The 23,504-nt window shown below is 40.4% G+C and overlaps 1 protein-coding gene across 1 annotated transcript in view; it reads right to left on the bottom strand.

The window, feature by feature from the left end:
* Window positions 1-23,504, bottom strand: part of LOC147025423 (voltage-dependent T-type calcium channel subunit alpha-1G-like) — a 347,934-nt gene that overhangs the window by 291,940 nt on the left and 32,490 nt on the right. Inside the window, exon 4 of the mRNA XM_085886389.1 lies at window positions 3,142-3,301. Within this exon, the coding sequence (XP_085742515.1) occupies window positions 3,142-3,301 (160 nt within the window). The remainder of the gene's footprint in view (window positions 1-3,141; window positions 3,302-23,504) is intronic.

Below are 23,504 nucleotides of genomic sequence, written 5' to 3'. Positions count from 1 at the left end.
AAAGTCTTTTGTTTTTGAGGGCAAAAGGTCAAAAGGTAAACATCCGCCAAAGGCGAGATTTCCTATCTCTTGATTAAACTTAAGTGAGATTAAATGAGATAAAACTTAGGTAGAATTTCTAAAATCCTCAATTTTCATCTCATTGATTTGAAATTTGAGGAGGATTTGCAGATCAGGTCACTGAATTCAACCAGCCAATTATTTTGAGGTCAACATGGGCTGAATTTCTAAGATTGTCCATTTTCATCAGATTCACTTGAAATTTAAAAAGGAGTTGCAAATTTGGTCATTTAATTCAACCTTCAATTATTTTTGAGATCAAACTTGTTTTATGGATTTTGCAAGTATCATGCTCTGCATGACGTCTTTTTCTTGTTATTCTGTCTGTCTGTCTGTCTGTCATCTACAGGTCACAATTCCAAACCGATCATCATGAAACTTTACCAACTTGCAGAGGTAGTTTCAACTGAGAAGCCTATTGATTTTGAGGTCAAAGGCCAAAGGTCATCTTGAGGTCAAATTTCTGAAATCGTCATTTTTCATCTGATTGACTTGAAATTTGAACAAGATTTGCATAGTGTCACTGGATTGGAAAACCAACTATTTTTGAGGTCGAAAGGTCAAAGGTCAACTCAAGGTCAAATTTCTAAAATCATCACTTTTTATCTGAAAAATCGTCAATCTTCATCCGATTCACTTGAAAGTTGAACAGGATTTGCATAGTCCACCACTGAATTGGGAAAGCAACTATTTTTGAGGTCAAAAGATCAAAGGTCAACTCAAGGTGAACTTCTAACATCATCAATTTCAATATAAAAAATAATAGATTTTCATCTGTTGACCTGAGCTTTGATTAAGATTGTCAATTTTAATCTTAATGAAATGGACAATTTGATGTATCCATGGTAACCTATGAGGAGTGGGGTGGATTTTGCAAGCATCGTGCTGTGCACGACGTCTTTTTCTTGTTAATTTCCAGAATCCTTCGGATTTCGGCAATTATGTTGGTCGGTTGTGTGTGTCATTCTCTGTGTCTGTCTGTCTGTCTGTTTATTTGTGTGTTTGTTTACCCTGAAGCAGCCACACCGTTTCAGCGATCATTACCAAACTGGGTACAGATGTCGGCCATGGCCCAACTTAGACACTTGTCGTTTTTGGTGAATCAAGGTCAAAGGTCAAGGTCACCAAAAAACCGAAATTCTTATTTTCGCAATAGCGTCCGCTAAAATGGTCGTATCGACTTCAAACCAAATCTTAAATGTGCATCTTCCAATACTGCATCCAACCATATGTCTCATTAGGGTGTCACACTCACACCTTTCTTAGCAGTCGGGGGTTGAATGTCAGGGGAGGTCGGGTCAAAACTTTCAAATTGCGATAAAAACGCCATTTCAAGTCCGATTGACTTCCAAGTTATGATCATGACCAAACTAAGTGCTATTACTCATTAAACAGGAGCACTATCGACTTACAAGAAACAAATTGATTTCCAGGTTTTTGTTTTTTCAGAGATCATGGAGATATGACAAAGTTATTCTGGCAATTCCTTGCTCAACGAGCAATTTCATTTGTTGGGTAGTCGATCTAGTCAAAAAAAAATTTTTTTTGAGATTTTTTTTTCTCCCCTTATTATCAGTATTTCCATCGATATGTTTGTCTGTCCCTCTGTTCGGTCCAGTGCTCCATTAATACAATGGCGATTTCGATGAAACTTGGTTGGTAGGTTCATACCATGACCTAGTTGTGTGCAAATGAGAACCGTTGCTATGGACACCACCGTTGCCTAGCAACGGGACTTTGAAATTTTTGAAAAATCATATAAAAATTATTTTTTCGAAAATCAAAAATCGGGCCCCGAGCGACTGTGGGCAGTACATTCAGCCATATTGTCAAAAATTTCCAGCCGGATCCTATGAAAACTGTCGGAGAAGATAGACTTTGAATGAACCCTGGTCGAAAACAATAAAAAAAACGAAGTTCGTTATATCTCAGAGACTATGAGTCAGATATACATGAAACTGGAATGGTAGGTTCATGGTATGTCCTTGTTATGTGCGAGAAAGAACCGTTGCTATGGACCCCTCCGTTGCCTAGCAACGGCCGACTACCCATGTCCGCCTACTGGCTTGTTTGTTTATCTGTTTGTGTGCAGGGTATTTCAAAAAGTTGTGCATGGATTCGGATGAAATTTAGTGAGCTGGTTGTGTGTGTGAGACAAGGACAAACTGATGAGATTTTGATGAAGATCTGGATCTTGATCCGGCTCATATAATTTTGAAGTGATTCTTCACCATTGAGAAATAGGGCAAAAACTATATATAGCACGATATCTTAAAAAATTGTTAACGGATTCGGATGAAACTTGGTACAGACGTTGCATATGTGACAAGGAATAAATACTTCAATTTTGGTGAAGATCCGAATCCAGATCCGGATCCGAGAATTTTTTTTAATTTATAAAGTGATTGTTCACCACTGAGAGATGAGGCCAAAAACAATGTATCACGTGATATATCAAATAATTATTGGGTCCAATATGTTCTCCTGGAACAGGAATTGTGTGGCAGAAGTATGTGCTCTACCGAGTGTCCGAGTTTGTACATGTTTTTTGCAGGTATTCCCGACATGTAACCCCTTCAACTATAAGTGTTTAGTTTTGTCTCTTCAGTTATGAATAAAAAAAAGTTAATTTGGAAACTGTTTCAACATAATTCCTAATTCATCTGGATGTGGCATTATTGGTAGGGGGTGAATACTTTTGCAGGCCATTGTCAGATGATATTTGAAATAATTGTCGATGAGTTGTGACAAAACGAGGTGGATGAGTTGGTTAGGTGACAAAACAAGCCGATTCGATTTTGGTTCACGTCCGGATTCAGATCCGACCTATCAGTGGGATACAAAACAGAAATTGTCCAGCCTGGCGGAGGTATGCGCTCCACCGAGTGCCGTTCTGGTTCCCTATCATTTGTACTCAAAATTTACCATTTTGTCATGCGTGTATGTTCCACTCACCAGTTTTCAGCACATCTTGTTTTCGTCCACTTGTTTGTCTGTTTTATCATTTACAATTAAGCATCGAATTTTTATCCACTTATTGCCACTAATGGAAACGTGGAAACAAATAAAAAAGTCCCTCACGTGGTAGCATTCTGCTCCGGGAAGCAGCGGTTGCGGAGGAGGCCGGCCCAAAGCTGAACACCAATGATGCCAAAGATGAAGAATACGAAGAAACACAGCAGCAGAACGTTTCCCAGCATGGGCAGCGTGTCTAGAAGCAGGGTCACCAAAATGCGCATGCCTAAAATGCAAAATACACGCAAGACAGGACAGATTCAAATACCGGTACTACCTTCTTGAGGTTCGTTAACAAAATCATATAATGTAGAAAATAAATATCTGAAAACAGCAGAAATGCTCAAATGGGAAAAAAAACTCAGCAATCTGAAGTTAGTCAAGGTTTGGAATCTTGCCGGACAAAATCCAGGTGCCACACGTATGTGAAAACATAGTATCCCAAATCACCATTTCCCATATAAATGTTGATGGAATTCCTCATCATCATGTATTTGATTCACACCGTCCCCGACAAACTCATTCTTTCACTACCAGAAACATTCACCTGAAAAGGCGGTTTAACTTTCTGCAAAACGGATCGAATGTCAAAGGTGAAAATCCACTTTGCTATATAAAACTGAACCCTTCAGGTGGGCTTGCTTGCAGTTTAGGATGTCCATCTATATTTTTGTTTGGTTTGGGGGGGTTTAATGCCTTTTCATTCAAAGAATTTTAGTGCCCACAACAAGATAGCCTGAGGGTTCCAAAGATGAACAAAACTTTCTGGGACTGGCACCACAAGAACATTAGACCAGACAATGGGCAGGCAGATTACCCATCCCTGAAAATAAACGAGGAGTCGTCTGGGTTTTTATTTCAATCAAAAATGGTCATTTCCCAAGACAAGCTCCCTCTCCAAAAGCTTTTGATTCAAATCTGTGTTACGATCTAGGGGGTGCTGCATTATGGAGTGTATACTTTTTACCAAGTTTGCATTTGATAGTTTTGTTTACATGACAGTTGTGTTGCGGTGATGTCAAAAATAAATTGCTTACATGATCTAAGGCTCATAATGGAGCTGCACGAACACACACACACACACACACACACACACACACACACACACACACACACACACACACACACACACACACACACACACACACACACACACACACACACACACACACACGAACATACATGACACAACACAAGACTGTTAGATGAGACAAATACAGCCACTGAGCTTGAGGGAAGTGCTGTCACTTCCTTAGGTACTCTGGGTAGCAGTGACGTCACAACTATGGTGTCACCTTTCTCACCACACTCAGTGGGGCATTTCCAAACAAGGAATTTTCTCCTCCCACGGATGTAAACCTATGGGGATTGTCCATGCTTTAATGCTGAACATAAAACAAGGAAGTAGCATGATGCATGTACCATTTTTTTTTTTAGTCTTTGGTAAGACATAGTCAGGGTTTGAACCACCAACCTCCCACATTCAGAGTAGACACTAACCATTACACCCCCCCCCCCCAGCCCCAAACTCTGTTCTAATGTTACTTTCTGACTTTGTATTATTGCTTGTTCAACCCCTTGATGGCAAAATTGTACAACAAATGTTTGCTGTAACAGGTGAACAAATTACTGAGGACTCCCAAATTTGGTGAACGAATCAGGGGGCCTGGGTTGTGCAAGAGGGATTGGTCCTCAGAATTTCTAGTGCACCACCGAGTTATGGATTTGGGGGGAAGCAAGTGAGAATGTGGGAAAAGTATATGAAGGGTCGTAAAAGCACATCATGGAGGGTGGTGGGAATAGATGGACAGCTGGTGAAATGTTGTGCTGGTCGTGCTTGCAAGCATGACATTTGTGGTGAGCGGTTACTGCTTGGGAGCAATTAATTCCTACACTTGGGCTGTGTCCTGCTGTTCATGAGCTTTAGCCCTTGGAGCAAGGGCACCCGATCCAACGTATGTATTGCTACGATGGGGCACTCTTGTCTGGCCACCATCTTGGTGTTGCACCCTGGTGGATGTTCCTATTCCATGATCCCAGAGGCACACATTGAGACTTGTACACAACGAAGTTCCCAAGTCACTCAGCTTCCCATGGTCTTCAGCAATCCCCAACATATACTCACTTGAAATCTGCACAAACTGAGATGTACAATCTAAATCCTCACTCCCTCTTGTATATACAGCGACATAGTACATCTGCTGAGGGGGTGTGCAGCATTGGGATTCTCGTTTATGTACAACTTATCAAAAAAGTCAATTCTGATTGGATCTCCGAAAGGAGATGCGACATTTATCTATTCCATGGACTCTATGTTATGTCGGAAAAGAGAGTTTTGCCACTCGCTTTGCTTATTTGTGCAAAGAAGAAGAGGAAAACGACCTCGTCTCATGATCACGGGTAGTTCTGAAGAAGATCCTACAACAGCCTTAGCGGCTCCGCCTCAGACTCTGCAACCTCTAATTGGAGAGCTGAACATTGAACAGGCTCCTTCCACCAAGACCGTTGGGAGGTGATGACGCATCAGTGGAGAACATACAATCAGAATTGACTTTGTTGAGAGGTGCCTATTAGACTGTTCTTCTTCATTACTCACTCAATTTATGTACAACTTGTGAATGTCTTTACAGCTGTGGAGGAACTCTGGGAAGGGTTTGAAACAGCAAAGAGCTTACCTTGGGTAGCCTTTCATGGTTGTTTTATGCAGCTTTCTTCGGCGAGAAGAGCACAGGAGGAGTCAATTTATTCATATAATCTGAGCCACCTGGGTTTAATTGATCAGGTGAGAGGTGATTGGTTATTCACTCCATTCACAGGTGAGATGTGAGTGGGTCTTTGTGATATATATATATATATATATATATATATATATATATATATATATATATATATATATATATATATATATATATATATATATATATATATATATATATACAAACACACACATATGTCATTCAAGTCATGCTCACAGAATGATGCCTTGATGGAGAGATGATGTGTGCAAACTAACTGAGCATAATACCCCCAACAGTTTACCTCTCTGATTCGAGTTTGATTTTTCATGTCTCCTTGCTTATGTTCTCAGCTTGTTGAGAATTTCAGACTGAATTTTGATCGAAATATTTTTTGCATGGGCAAGCTTATATTATATGCATATTAGAACAATTAATTTGAGATTGCACACATACTGGCAGTAACCGATTTCTGGTGGAACAGAAACTACTATAAAGGAAGGGCTGTACTTGGGGAAGGTAAATATGAGTAGAAAATATAAATTATTCTGAGTATGAATGGGGGATGACCTGAGAAGGAGGTGGACAGCCATCTCGAAGCCCTGAAGAGAAGAGTGAGATTGAACAAACAGGAATTTTCTTTGACAGGTGAGAACAAAGAGGAACAGGTGAGTGAAAGTGAGCAGTGAATCTGGATTGGGGGAGTGTCACCAGAACTGGTTATGACAGAACATGTGTGCCCTGGAGGAACATGGGAAGACAGAGCACGGAAAGGAGGCCATAGAAGACAGAGGCCACCAATTTGTCTGTGATTGGGAAGAACAGGCCGAGGAAAGACTTGGCATGATGGAGGATATGACGTCTGGTCGGTGGGTGATCTCTGAATTTTGACGTTCACGACGGTTCTCTTGATGTAATGTTCTCCATTCATTTGCAATGTCATTTGTTCTTTTCTCTGTTCTTGATTGTGATTGTAGCTTGGCAAACAGCCTGTGGTTCATTAGTTTTCTCTTTGCAGTCACCGTTGTATTACAGGAAGCAGTTCCAAGACCCCGTCTCTATACCGGCACATGACAATTGTTGGTGTAATGGTTGACACGTGCTGGTGAAATTCAAGCTATGGCTCTTTCAGAGCTACACTTTAACAGAAACCAGCGCAGTTAGCCAGAAAATATTTTTGGAGAAAAAGTGTGAAAGTGTGAGATTTGTTAGGATTGAAAGGCATATTCCAAGTGTTTGGCCAGTTTCTGATTCTATCGAGATCCACAGTGAGGGAAGAGGCTACTGCCTGACTATCGATAAGAGAAGGGATGCAACAACAGAGGGTGAAGTCATAAGTAAAAGTTAAGGAGGGCTTTCCAGAGAATTACAAAGATCTTTGATGAAGATGAGGAACCAGACTGAGCCCAAGACACTAATGCCTTGTGGCAGGCACTTCAATCTTGACAGGGAGAGATGAAAGCATCCTGTTGAGAGAGTTGAGAGAGAGAGAGAGAGAGAGAGAGAGAGAGAGAGAGAGAGAGAGAGAGAGAGAGAGAGAGAGAGAGAGAGAGAGAGAGAGAGAGAGAGAGAGTTGCGCTGTCTGTGGGAATGTAGGAAGTCAGCAAGACATGAGAGGAGGTGGCCTTGGACGCCGAAGACTGAGAGTTTGAAGGGCAATGCGGGATGGCGTAGACTGAGAGTGAAATGCTCAAGATATATCCGGAGAGACTGCGTTGATCTATTTTCTGAAATTGAGCGCCTCCATCTATTTTTGAGAGAGCAGTAGGAGCATATCCAAGGTGGATTGACCGTGTTTAAAAGCCAAATGGTGGTCTGAGATCAAGCTGTTGGAGAAAAAGAGACATGATGTGAACCGCAACGATGGATTTCCTTGACTTTTCTTATAATTCGAAGTAAACTAATGGCCTCTAGTTAAGAGGATCTGTTTTTGCACTCGTTTTGTGTCTGGCAGTGATGTTTTGTGACTTCCAAGTGGACGGGGGGAGGGGGGTGACATTGGGTAAATGATAGGTTGAACAGAGCAGAAAGAAAGTTTGGAAGAGTGGCATAACAGGTTATTAGGACGTGAGCACTGAGATAGAATCAGGGTCAAGGGTTGCCAGAAACTTCTCCACCTTCTCAAGTGAGAGAGACACTGTGTCCAAGAGCAATCGGGTGAGAGTGGGAAGCGTGGGGACGGTGAGTGAGGTGTTGGCGATGTGAGATTTGGAAGCAAACATAAAGTCAAAACATTTTGGCCTTCTCATGAGTAGAGTCGGCTGCGGTGCCATTTTAAGTGAGCGGAAGAGATGGAGGGGGAGCAGACTCCAGAGACACAATTGACAGGTGCCACCAGGTTTTTGAGGAAGGAGGCAGGTTCGGGAGTTCATGCCTGAGGTTGGTCACGTATCGTTTGTTGGCTCTCCTGAGAGTGGAAACACTTTTTGTATAATATATACAAACACTTGTTAAGACGACTCAACGGAAAATAAAAGTGCTTTTACGCTTTATTTATTTATTTTTTTAATATATGCAGTGATCATCCGTACCACTCCTGTCATCCTTTTTCAAATGCAGTTTCTGCAGCATGACAGCCTTTCACTCAACCGTATGAGCAGGTAAAAGGATTTCCTTGCTGTTCTGATAATTTTTTTTAGCTTTCTTGAGATATATTTTTAAACTTTCATGAATTTACCAAATCATTTGAAAAGTAAACAACATTCACAAAACTGAAATTTTGATCAAAAGACTGAAGTGGAGGGTGAATGCCGAGAGTAAAAGCACAGTGATGTGGTGGTATCCATTGGTAGCGGTGCTCTGAGAGTTTGAGTAATCAAATCGACACTGACTCTCCGAGCTTTGATTTGTATCTACTTTACATCTCCATCTCATATAGGCTCTTACTAGATTGTCGTTCAATTAAATATTTATTGACAACCTTTAAATAACAGGTCTCAGCCGATGTGGCTGAAGAGTTGAATCTCAAGGCTTCAACAACGGAACACAAATTGGTGAAGGTCATGGCAAGAATATTTTCAAGGATGACAAGGTTAGCCAGAACTGACTGTGACAGAAGGTATGCGATCAGGGAGCACACTAAAGGTGGGCAGCTGCAAACAAGATGCTGGAAGCAATTTTACTGATGCGGGCATGACAGCAGGGCAGGCAGACAAAGTTGTTGGAGGGCATTTGCTACCTGCTGTGGTCTGGATATGCAAATGACCAATATCAAGCACTGCAGAAATACCAAAATGATTCAAGTATCATTATTGTCATTTCTTGACCTTCACCATCGGGACGGAGGTTATGTTTTGACCTCTGTTTAGCGTCTGTTTGTTTGTCTCTGAGCAGGATATCTCAAAACATTATGGAAGGAGTCAGAGGAAATTTGGTGGGCAGGTTGGGTGTGTGACAAGGACGAACTGATTAGACTTTCATGATGATCCGGATTCGGAGAAGAGAGTTTTTAAATTTTTTGAAAGTGATTCGTCACAATTAAGAGATGGGGTGAAAATGATATGTAGCACGATATCTCAAAAAGTTGTGGGCAGATGACGAAACTTGGTGGATGAGTTGGTTAAATGACAAGAAGAAGCCAATTATATTGTGGTTCAGGTCCGGATACAGATCCGGTCTATCAGTGGGATACAAAACATAAACTGTTCAGCCTGGCGGAGGTATGCGCTCTACCGAGTGCACTTCAAGTTTTGTTCTGTTTCAGGGAAGATCAATGCTGCAGTTTTTGTTTCAAAACAAAAATGTATCCAATATAAAAGTATGCCTGGTGTTGGCTTAATGGTTAGCGTGGTGGGCTTGGAATCCTAGGATCCTGAGTTCAAATCCCACTCGGCTGTTGAATTAATACCAGGTCGGGCTGACTGCCTGTTCATCCTTCTGAGGTCGGCAAAATGAGTGCCAGCTTCCTGGTATCCTTTATCGGAGTGGTGACCCGTCCAGGATTGTGTCCAATAGCCAAGGAGACTGCTTTGGCAGCACCAACGCTCTGCACAGAGTATGGTCCACACACAGATGGAATATAAAAGTAAATCATCCTCTCCAACCCTTGAAAAAAATAATTAAAAAATAGGTGATTTTTTTTCTTTTAACGACGTCTTATGGAAATTTAATCAGAATCTCATCTGAAAGCATGAAGGGAGAAAAATTGTATTGCAAAGCACAAGATACTTGGTTTGAAATTTTCCTCCAAATCTTCCTGAAGCTGTGCTCAGGTTGTGCACTCTCGGTCTTTTGTAATATATATCTGCCATTGCCAAAAATTAATGGCTCCAAGTTTTCTTCAAATTCAGTGTCGAGTCGAAGCACAAACTCGAAACTTTAGCCAAGGCAAAGATTTGAAAAAGAGTCGCTTTCATGTTTTCACTAAATCCCAGCAGATGACATGAGTGAGTCAGCAACTCAAAAAGGCGTTGATCGCCAAAGTGTGATGAAGATATAAATGAGACATTCTTCCTCCATGGTCACAAGTTGTCATGGGTTGAGCACTTCAAAGAGGAAATAAAGCATCACTCAATAGATTGGTGTTATAAATATACTCCAGCAAAGAAATTTGATTCATTTTCATCTGACAGAATCAAAGAACCTTCTTAAGGGACATTCAAGGTGTCATATTCATAGATTTCATGAGCAAAGGTACAACCAGGGAGTTGTAATAGGACAATGATGAAAAACAAGAATGATATTGAGATCAATTTTTGGGGAACCATGAGAACATTACCAATTCACTTAATCATGAATCCATAAATATTTTATACCAGAAATGAAGAACTAGTCTTGCTGGTGAAGGCAATAGAGGTATAACAACGGAGGGAATCAACAGAAGGTTGATCAAATTATGATTACTGTCGGAGCAAAAGGGTTAACGCCACAAACGTCAGCTTCTCCTTTATTTCCACGGCGGTTAGCACAGGTCGACCACCGTCCTGTTGATACCTTCCAACAGTTTATACCAATCTTTTCATTCTGTATCAATAGTTTATCAAAGTAGGTGCTGATTGTTGAACACTAATTACTGATAAAAGCAAATCAACACAAATGAACTCAACGGTCCAAGCCATCCAAAATTGGGACACATCACGTAACCTTGACCTTCATGACTTTGTCTATAATCGCTTAAAATGAAATTTTGGAAACGGATTTGATAAATTTTCGATGCAGTTTCGAAGGGAAGTTAATCACAAGCTTTAATTAAAATCTTCTCTTTTTTTTTTGTATTTGAACGACGACTTCAAAACGCAATTGTTTTTTGATGCTGTGATGCAAGTTCTTCGACACGAACCGACCTTCTGTCAAAATTGGTGATAATCCTAATTTTGTTTCCAGAGAACAAGTTTAAATCAATTAACGGGCAGACAATGCGTCTTCGCATAAGCTCTTTGGAAAAATTGTCCACCTTTGATAAAATTCGACGAACACTCGTATACTTTCAGAGCAATATTCATCAAGGCTTATGTGTCCATTTATGATTGCAAGCGGTAATGCATTCACGAAATGAGATTATAATTGTACCGCTTTGACCCATTTCGACTTGACCTTTTGCTTTGCTTGTTCAGAACAAGTCAAAATGTCTTTGGTGGGTTTCTGACACATTTCTACACTTTGCTGCTGTCCAAAGTGCTAAATGGATTTCTTTCTATCCATTTCGGACTGCCTACGCCTTTCCAGAGTTCCATCCTCAAGGAACTTGAGACTCAAACTCAGATTTGGCTTGTTTGGACGTGACTACTTTTATGCTTCATTTTTGCTTGCTCTTCGCTCCATTCCCCGTTGATGTAATTATCCTTTGATAATGTGACTTAGAATAACTCACGGGTACTATGTAGGAAATCTAAGCTCTCCAACTGCTCTCAGCATCCTCCAAAACTTGCTGGCAGAACCTCAATGTGCTTTACTTTCCCCTTTAATCCTGTCTCTTACTCAGATCAGACATTCAATTCAATGACTCATAGAAAAACAAGTGCTTTACCATGTGTGTGTGTGTGTGTGTGTATATATATATATATATATATATATATATATATATATATATATATATATATATATATATATATATATATATATATATATATATATATATATAAATAAAAAAATAATATATTATATATATATATATAACATATATATTATATATATATATATATATATATATATATATATATATATATATATATATATATATATATATATATATATATATATATATATATATATATATATATATATATATATATATATATATATATATATATATATATATATATATATATATATATATATATATATATATATCCTGGTGTTGGCGCAGTGGTTAGGGCAGCGGCTTGGGATCCAAAAGGTCCTGAGTTCAAGCCCCGTTGGGCCACTGAATTAATACACCAGGGGGTTGACTCAGCCTGTCATCCTTTCGAGGTCGGCGAAATGAGTACCAGTGTACTGGGCCGGTGTATACCCCGGTTAAAATAGGTGTACCAGATCCCTGTGTCGCAAGAGGCGACCAGGGTTGAGTCAGGAAGGGCATCCGGTGTAAAACATGTGCCAAATCTCTATGTGGATCATATGGATGATCCGCTGTGGCGACCCCTAACGGGAGCAGCCGAAAGAAGAAGAAGAAGATATATATATATATATATATATATATATATTTTTTTTTTTTTTGAGAAAGAGAGCCTACGATGCGGCGTAATTTGAGCGGTAGAGTTTTGAGGTCACATTGATAGAGTTGACAAGTCAAATAACTTTGGATTGGATTCTGTCCAGTAAGTATGTGGAGCTGGAACCTCCCCAGAAGTGAGAGCAGTACTCTATACAAGGATCTATAATACCGGTGCTAAAAAATAAAAATGAAGTGATCCTCCAGTCTCCACACTATTTTGCTGAGGAGGGGCAGAGCTTGGACTGTGCAGGCTTATTCATTTCCCTGAAATTCGCACGACCCCGTATGACTGAGGAGAGGGCAGAGCTTGAACCGTGAATGCCCGTTTGCCTGAAATTACCTCCCGCTCTGCCTCTTCTCGATGAGGAGAAGGATGGAGCTTGCTTGCATCAAGCAAGCAAACTCAGTTTTATACATCATATATACTGCAAATATATTGTCACGTCGACAGGTATGCTAATGCTGACCTACCACGCTGAAGCAATGTGCTTCGCGAATGGCCAAATTAAAGGGAATCGTGCTCAAGCAGGAAGCGTGGCTTCTCCCGGTCGGGATACAAACGCTGGTCTCATGAAGCAAAATCACTAACCACTATGTAACTCCCCCAGGGATTTCCCAAACCGGGCCGAAAAGGTTTGCTCGTATGAGAATGGTGGTAACCAGAAGACACATTAACTTAAGAAAGAACACCTATATTTAAAGGAAACAGGACATCACGAACGGAGAATCCTGAGATGACAGACAGACACAAAAGAAGAAATAAATAAATAAATATATAAATATACTTAACGATACGATAATATGAAAACCATTCCCCACCTCCCCGTGCACCACCCCTTTTATCATCTCCCACATTGCCACGCCTACAGCAGCCCATCGTGAAATTGCTCCCAAAACAGTTTCGCCAATCATGCGGCATGCAGTTTTCCACCATGGTAATGTTCCATTGGCCGCCCCTCGAACCACCACAGCGATGCTTTTAAAAACCACACACAAGATGCAGACACAGCCAAAACCATTTCAAGTCCCACCCCATCCTCACCTTGTCTTTTGCCTGGTTCATAGAGATAGTAGGATGCCTTATGTCTGGAAAAAGGCGTTGGGTGACTTATAAATGATAAAAGTGATCTGAAAACTGTTTCTAAACCATCTTGAGGTGTAGAATCAGAATTTTCATGTTGACAATGCTGAATTTTTGGGGAGACCTGGATGAGGTGCCTGTTTCTTCAAAATGGCTACCTCACACATAAAGGTACAGATGCTGGGCTGTCAAGCGGCCAACAGCTCGTGTAAATGGTCGAGAAACACAAATAACTTTTATGACCCTTTTGTTGGTATGTCAAGCTTGGATTTAGCTCCCATTTTCCAAACGGGTCCCAAATCAGGTAAAATCCCAATTTTTTTTTTTTTAGTGGGCGAAATAGTAACAATCGTCCACCATGATGAGAGACAATGTGTTAACGTGTTGATGAAATCACGAAAATTAGTTGCAGAAACTTCACTTATAACATAGATTAAGTGGCTATTCAGGTCCATTGTTTAGAATGAAATCCAGACACATAGATGTGGCATTTCGTGCCATGAGCTGGTTGTCAGACTATATGATCGTTTCAAATAGGAACACTTTGGCATCAATCTATGAAGGAAAACTATGCCAGTGAATTCTAAGGATAATTCTGAATGTGGTTTGGGTGGCCCTTTCCCAGAATGGCCACCATTTTCCAGAATGTCCACCACGTGTTTGAATTATTCCCAGGCTCTTTCCCTCTGATTCGTCATCTGCCAAATTGGGAACGTAAACAACAATATGCCCCAGAGTTGAACATGATTTAACAAATTAACTGCATGTCCATTGTAGATTATACACATGGCATTGCAACAGTTAAAAAAAAATCCTCCCAGAGGATGGCAAGCACACAATGTACAAGAAACAGATGATGAATGCAGCACGGGTTCTATTAACACATCACGTGCCTCTTTGGAAACCACAATGGGTGAGAATTGCAGGGAAGATTTGCAAATGTTGATTGATGAACATAACCAACCAGTTCCTCGTAATAAGAGAACTCGAGAGTTCATAGAACATCTTAGCCTATGTAGTCATGAGAAACAAGGACAATGGTGGGGTTTGCGAGCAGCAAGTTTGATTGGTCGTAATGATGCAAAATGCCGTAATATTTTGTCCAAGTACTGCTAAAGGGAAGGTTTTGAAAGTTCCAAAAAGGCGATTTGCATTCTACAGTGTTCAAGCATATAATTCAATTGAAATAAAATAATATTTAAAGAATGTAGAAAAATAATTTTTAGAAGTTTACCACTGTTGATGCAGCATCATCTACACTACCTTATTGAACACATTGCATAAGTTATTCCATCCATCCATCCATCCATACATCGGGACCATACTCTGTGCAGAGCATTGGTGCTGCCTTAGCAGTCTCCTTGGCTATTGGGCATAATACTGGACGGTTTACACTCCAACACAGCATACCAACAAGCTAATACTCATTTTTGCCAACCTCAGGAGGATTGCAGGCTGAGTCAACCCCACCTGGTATTAATGAAACAGCCAAGCAGGATTTGAACTCAGGACCCAAGAATCTCAAGCCCACCACTCTCACCATTAAGCCAACACCAGGCATACAAGTTATGTGTGACTTGTTTATGTCCTTTATGACATCCCAAAAAAGCAGTACGTTTTTATTTCCTGTTTGGAATGATTTTCAATTTCGTTTGACTGCCAGACAGACAAACAGAGTAAAAAAAAGAAAAACATCCTACTCCTCTCTGTGCATGTGCAATCGGGACAAATTCACAGCCAGGTTAGTTTTCCGCTTCGTGTTAAAAATATCACATTCAATTGAAATCAAGTTGTTCCTCGATCATATAAACTGATGGTTGTAGACAGACAGACAGACACACAGAAGTGAACCGATTGCTTAACCCCACTTTTCGCTTCACACGCATGGGGTACTAATAACAGAGCATCCACCTGAAACTCCACTAAATGCATCATACTAAATGGTATGGCCATACTTTACTTAATTAAATGACAGACAAAGATAGAAACAATGTCTGATCTGAACAGGGCATTTAAATCTATAACTGAACAAAAGACTGGGATGTATGCCAAGATAAAGTTGATATTTGATCCATAAAGTGAGGGTTTGAGAAAGACCACAACAAGAGAAAAGAGAAACAGACATGAAGCAGCAATACACTATACAGTGAAGGAATCTAGAAATCTTACCGACATCACAATAGTTCAGTACCTCAGTCATGAAATGACAAAGCAGGAGGTTGCAATGTTCCTTGCAGATACGTTTATGCAGAGCTTCAAATATCAGAAGAAAACATTCGTCGGCCTTCACAGACGATGGTGTTCATCCCAGTGCCACGCATACAAACACTGAAGGAAAAGTCGAGCCATTGAAGACCCCGATGATGAATCATGGCGAAGCCGATGACTCATGCCATCCACTTTGAAGATCAGGCATCATCTCAATCAACAATTGATACATCATCGACTCCTGTTAAACAACCACCTATCTCTCCTTGCACAAACATCTTTAGTTTGGCAAGATAAGACGTGTGACATCGCTTGGCTGTTCAATTACATTTGACAGGAGAAAGCAGCAGGATTGTTGGGCTGGCATGCTTTAACTGGCTGTGATACCATTGGGAAATTTGGTGGACGAGGAAAGAAGACATGGTGGAATCTTTATTTGGCGTTAGACACTGTGGATGAAAAAGACCATTCAGGGGTTTCAATAATTTGGGTAAACATTACAGCGATCAAACATTGCAGTACAATCCCTTTCAAAAGTTGTGGCTTCAAGCTATACTAAAGGTATTCATCCACTCCATGCAGCTCGTTGACATCTGTTCATCAATAACATGACTGAGGGGGAGAAACTTCCCCCGACACCCAACACCTTCAGGCAGCATGTGCTGAAAGCTTAAGTTAAGACCTACAGGTAGCAACATGTTCATGAATCTTTCAGACATACCACTTCTTGATGTAAAAAGCAGACGATTCAGATGGAAATGGAAGCACATCCACTGGAGCCCAATACCATTTACTACAGGTGCTGCACCATCTGCAATCATGGCACGCGTTGAGTGCAATGGTCAAGGGACATGCGACACTTGGTAATGTTCTTGCTACAAAGAGATCCAAGATATTTGCAATGCATCAAGCGACAGGTGCTGTGAAAATACTGAACCAGAAGGCGTTCAAGGAATCAAATCTGACGAGGAAGACCTTGAAGAAAATCCCAAATAGAACATTGTGATATGTAGGGTGACACCAACTAATGCCGGCAGAAGGGACGCCCGTTTAACATCCATCCGAGGGACAGCACACAAATTGATGAATCAACCTGTTCTTCTAACTGATAAATGTTACACTCGGTAAGATCAATACAGTGATAGCTACAACCTTCAACAAATATTGTATGAAACTTATAACTTTGTCAAGCTTCATCCACGTCAACAGGGATAAGGGTTCACTTATTGACAGTCACATCATTTAAAATGTGTGTAGCATCTATTTTTAGATGAATTACATTCATCAGTGGCAAGAATTAAGGATTTGTATTCAATAACGATCAATTTTGGGACAACTAAATCCACAGAGGACAAGCTTGATAATTGGCTTTTGAAGTTGATTTCACGACAATATGCAAAAGTCCATTTTTACCAAATATAACAAATCGCTGCATTCAAAGGAGATGCCAACACAATATCTGGCCCATCATATCAATATCAATGGAATTTTTTTTATCTTGGGCATCATCCATATTTGAAAAATGTTTCCTAAAGTGATTCAAATTATTGAGTAAATGTTAACACATATTTCAAGGCTCGTGATAATCAAATTTTAAGATTTTCATATGATTTGATGCCAATTCAGAAAATGGGCTCCGAAAACACATTTGCTGTATTTCTTTAACAGACCTACATGTCCCTTGCACATCCTTACCAGTATTGAGGTATTCTCAACAAACTTTTGGACAATTTGCAGTTTATTAAATGGACATTCGTATGGAAGTTGGCCTAGTGTGCAAAATGGGCACCTAAACCAAGGTTCCCCAAAAATTCAAAACTGGCAATGTGTAAATTCAGATTTTACACATCAAGACGATTCCAGAACTGTTCTCAGATCACTTTTAAAATTTAGAGATCAACTGAATACATGAACACTCCCACAAAGAAGACATGTATGAATTAGACTTTCTTATCTAATGCTTAGGTCAACAACACCAACCCTTACAGCATACATAAGAACAGGACAACCTCACTCGAGTGGGCAGGCACCTTGTTACAAAAAATGCTTCAACCTACACAAACACATGGACCATGCCAACTTAACATCCTACCGAATTTGTACCATCCTGTAGCATAGTAATATGTACACATATGTACGTGTGTACATCTATTATATATATATATATATATATATATATATATATATATATATATATATATATATATATATATATATATACATATATATACATATATATATATATATATATACATATATACATATATACATATATATATATACATATATATATATATATACACATAAATATATGAGGCGCCGTGAGGAGGAGTGATGTAAGCGACATTTTTTAATGATATGATGATGATAGGCTCGGATGATAGGGTAAGGGTTAAATAGTGCGATATGGTATTAACTCCAAAATGGCTGATGTGTCCCGAACATCACTCCTCCTCGCGGCTCCACATATATATATATATATATATATATATATATATATATATATATATATATATATATATATATATATATGCATTATACAGTATATCGTTAAGGATTCAGCGGTGGCGGGATTCGGACGAGTGCGTCAATCACTGTCTGTAACCAGTTTGGGTTTTCGCACCCTACTCTCTCCAGGCAAATGTTACAGATTCGGCGCCACCCGAACCACCGCCGTCTCCAGGGTTATAATGGCGGCTGGTTCGCACAATTCTCGGGTTACGCGTCTCGAACCACGATACCAAAATAGACCTGTACCTTGGCAGCTGGGGTAATAGACCCCGGTTACAGACTGGTTTTGTCAGAGACTGAGCGGAGTCTACCAGTCTGTAACCATTTTTGTTTTTATATCCAAATCGAGTGGATCGTTCCTCAGCACGGCACGAATTAATTCAAAGCGGCAACTTCATATGAATCAGCCAGATTTATTGGGGACATCGGGGAACACGACACAAGCAAAGCATTCACGACAAGATTATAATTAATCTATAATCCGTTCTTAACTAGGGAGCTACGGATTATGGGTTTTGAAGAGAACTCTGAGATAAACCTTCAACGACAAGCAAACAAGACATGGACAGCATGCATGCAAGACAAGACACAGAGTACTTGGTGATGTTTCATGGACGAGAGGAAAGTGTCAAAAGCACGAATGTGGCTTGTGACAAGCCGATGTCCACGGATTTGAGCCCCAAGCTCAAGCACGCCGCGTGGCAAGATGGCGGCGCTGTACTCTTTCTTCTCCCGGCACCGCTTGCGCATGCCCTCCTCATCGCGTTCTGACCCCACGCAATGTCGATGGCACAAGACCGTCAGATCAATGGTGGGTCTCAGCTGGTTTCTCACAAGGTCCAGCATCCAAGTCCAGGCCTGGTCTGTTCACCAGACAAGGCCAAATCGGGGTGTTGGGCTCCGGCAGGCTGGGTCCATTGGATTCCAAGACGTCGTTGAGCCGTGAGGTGAGTAGGGACAGTCAGAGGCTCCGTCACTGGACTCCGGATGAACCTGTCGATGCCCACTTCATAAAGTCGATCGCCGACTCACACAGCAGCCAGTTCCACTCGATGCAGGTTGCAGCCTTCCACGAGTCGTTTCTATACAGCTATACAGTTTCCTCACTCGACACTCAGGCTCAGTTACTCCCTCGGCAGATGGCAGACTCGACCCTCAGGTTCAGTTCCTCCTACTCGGAGGCCTCGGCCCTCGCTCGCATAAAAAAACCGACTGCCCATCCAGCAGATCGCGACTCGACACTCGTCGTTTCTCTGTTGCCTTCCCTGCCTTTCTTTCGGCTCATTCCTCACGAAAACACACAGCTGTCCCGTGTACAGCCGATCGGTGCCACCTCGGCGCTCACAGTTTCAACACATTTTCTTTTTGGGATACACCCCTTTACGAAGCGATAAACTCCTCCCTTCAGTTTCACTTCCTTCTCTAGGCCACTCCCCCCTCAGTGCACTGGGCGGAGTCTATTGTTCGGAGAGAGGAAGGAAGAAGAAGAGCCTCTCAGTCCACCACCAATGTACCAACGATGAACAGTCTCTTACACCTCCTGACACACATGTAGCGCTCCATTTACTGAACAACCTGGCGAAACATGCATTTAATGGGGGATCTGGGCTAATCCAATATTTAGGAACACACTAAGGGCCATTTCCGCAACAATATATACATATATATATATATATATATATATATATATATATATATATATGTATATGTATATATATGTATATATATATATATATATATATATATATATATATATATATATATATATATATATATATATATATATATATATATAGACAAGCGATACCCGTGCACATGCAAGGGAGAGCAGTACAACATAGCTGGTAGCAGACGACAGACCGTACACTGGGAATGACAAAAATATGCATTGTGCAAAATGCAAGTGGTACTATGGAATGCCAAGACTTCCCAAACATTGTCGGCATGTCCGCTAACTGCCACAGCAATTTCATAGCGATCGTGTGACGGCGAGCTGAGTTTTTAGTGTGCAAGCTTGGTATTATAATAGAGATTTACATATATATATATATGTATATATATATATATATATATATATATATATATATATATATATATATATATATATATATATATATATATATATATATATACACTGTACATACAGACACATATATATATATATATATATATATATATATATATATATATATATATATATATATATATATATATATATATATATATATATATATGATTGAAGCAGTTGGGATTACACATTTTTATAGAAGAAGAAGGTGCTTCCAACAAAAGTAAAACTCCTTCTACTCTGCTAATTTCAGCAACGAGTTCGTGCCCGTAAAAAAAAAAAAAGAAAAGAAATAATAATAATAATAATAATAATAAATAAACACACAGGCCGTTTCTTCGCTCTCGCGTGCCCGTACATGCGTGACCTGGAAGTTCGATATTATTCGCAGTTACGATTATTCGCAATTTATTTTTAATACCCAATTATTCAATTAGCGCCAACGTATTTTACCTTTTCGCAATGTTGTGGCAAGGAAAAACACAAAGAGAAGAGAAGAGAGAGAAAAGATCGACTTCCTGGTTCGGAGCATACCAGCACTCTGATGTTCCCGAAATTTATACACCGTCTAATATGAAAAAGATCATAACTTGGGCCATTGTGTTTATCTATAAATGTGCATAAGAAATCGAGAAATTATTAGAATACACAAAGTCATCACTCTCCGGAAGCCCGTACGTTGTAACCCGTAATGGGGAACGTGGCTGTGCTTCCCTTCCCCATCGGCGACGCCCACGCAACAACGTGTCTTCCCATTGGTTTGGTAAATAAATGGCCATAACTTGGGAAGCACTTGTCCGATTAATATCAAACTTTGAAAAGGCACATCCTCAGGTATATACATATATATATATATATATATATATATATATATATATATATATATATATATATATACATATATATATACACAGTAGACTACTCGTAAGTCGTCACCATCGGGACCGAGAAAAAAGTGACGACTTAGACGTGTGACGACTTATGCGTATGCGAACATTCATGATGACTGTGGGATGAAGGATGAAGTCGCACGTGGCCTGGACACGTACGTGTGAGAGGGCGCAACAATCTCTAAGCGGGCTATTATACCAAAAGGGAAACACAATCCTTGGGGCATAGGTGGGGGTTCATTGGTGAGTTGGAAAGTGATCAATCAAGCAAAGATGGAATTCATGAATCAGTTTCTCAAAAGTAAAGATAATGAACAACTGTAAGCCAACTCACATTCCATCGGTGATGGTATATCACCATCGACAAATGTGGAATGAATTGCTGTTAGAATTCATTCATTGGAATGAATGTGGAATGAGTTTTCATATGGAATGACACACAGTCATCGTGATGACGACCACTCAATACCTCTGTGAAAGTGAGTGTGGTGATGTACAAAACAAGCCAATATAAAACCATGATCTGACTTCAACATGAAGCTCGATCGATCCTTTACTCCTTCGCCAGAGACTGCATTGCACAGCCTGTCTACCTCTTCAGATGCGTGTGGGACGGCACGCTGAATGAGCTGAACACAGCACAGTTATAAATAGCCTATCACTGGCGGTGTACACCAATGAGCGCGCATCACGATTCCATGAAATCGGACTTCTGACGAGGCAGCAGTTCCATGTGACGAGTTAGGCGTGGTAATTTACTTGATTTCCATTATGTGGGAATGGATAACATCTGACGACTTAGAGACTTTATTCAAAGGGATTTAACATTAGATAAATTTGGGACTTTTTGACGCTGCCGACTGAGGCGAAGTGACGAGTTACACGCTGCCGACTGAGGCGAAGTGACGAGTTACACGCTGCCGACTTACACGTAGTCAACTGCATATATATATATATATATATATATATATATATATATATATATATATATATATATATATATATATATATATGATAAACAAAGACCCTCCCATATCTTTCACCTGTGAATGGAGGGAATAACCAATTAGCTCTCTCCTGATCAATTAACCCAGGTGTCTGGAATTATATAAATAAATAGACTCCTCCCACGCTCTTCAAGCTGAAGAAGCTGCATAAAGCAACCAAGAAAGGCTACCAATGTAAGCCCTTTGCTGTTTCAAACCCTTCCCAGAGTTCCTCCACAGTTGGAAAGACATACAGCTCTGTACGATTTGTCAATGTCTTTCCATCTGTGGAGGAACTCTGGGAAGGGTTTGAAACAGCATAGGGATTACCTTGAGTCACCTTTCATGGTGGCTTTATGCAGCTTCTCCACTTGGAAGAGCATGGGTGGGGTCTACAATATATATATATATATATATATATATATATATATATATATATATATATATATATATATATATATATATATATGTATACATTAGCAAATATAACATGTCATTTCGCTGAAGGGGAAATTAAGGGGGGGGTAGTAAGAAGCAGGGAGAGATAGAGGAGGGAGAGAGGAGAGAGGGGAGAGAGGAGGGAGGGGGAGTGAGGAGGTGGGGGGAGAGAGGAGGGAGGGGGAGTGAGGAGTGGTGTGGTAAGGGAAGGCAGTGTGAGGGAAGGGCAAGGGAAGGAAACATGAGGGGAAGGCAAGGGAAGGCAGCATTAGGGGAGAGAATGCATCTTGAGGGGAGTGTAAGGTAAGGTGGTGAGGGTGGGGTCCATCTGAACATAACCACCGTCCAGATACGCCCAAAGATAACCACCATCCGGACACAACCACCCTCCAGATATGTCAAGGGAAGGCAGCATGGGGGGAGGGGGTCCATTCGGACATAACCACGGTCTGGACACTTCCAGAGATAACCACCATCCGGAAATAACCATGAAAAATTTTCACATACATGAAAATCCCAATTCACAAGTGTCAAACACATGAGAATTCATACAGGCCAGACTTGTGGAGTGCTTGGGATGTTGTTGTCACATGCACAAAGTGACCAGCCTTTGACGTAAAGGCGTGTAGCTCTTTCAAAGTTGCCATTGGCCTCTTGGTGGCTTTTCTGATCAGTCTCCTCCTTGCTGCGTCATCAAGTTTCGATGGACGGCCTGATATAGGCAGGTTCTTGGTGGTACCATACATCTTCCACTTCTTAATGATTGTCTTGATTGTGCTCCAAGGGATATTCAAGACCTCTGAAATATTTTTGTACCCATCCACTGATCTGTGTCTTTCCATCACTTTATCCTTGGTCTT

The sequence above is a fragment of the Eptatretus burgeri genome, chromosome 6 (assembly GCF_056783735.1).
Source record: "Eptatretus burgeri isolate ZD-2024b chromosome 6, Ebu_testis_v1, whole genome shotgun sequence".
NCBI lineage: Eukaryota > Metazoa > Chordata > Myxini > Myxiniformes > Myxinidae > Eptatretus > Eptatretus burgeri.
This window is presented reverse-complemented; position numbering and strand designations above follow the sequence as displayed.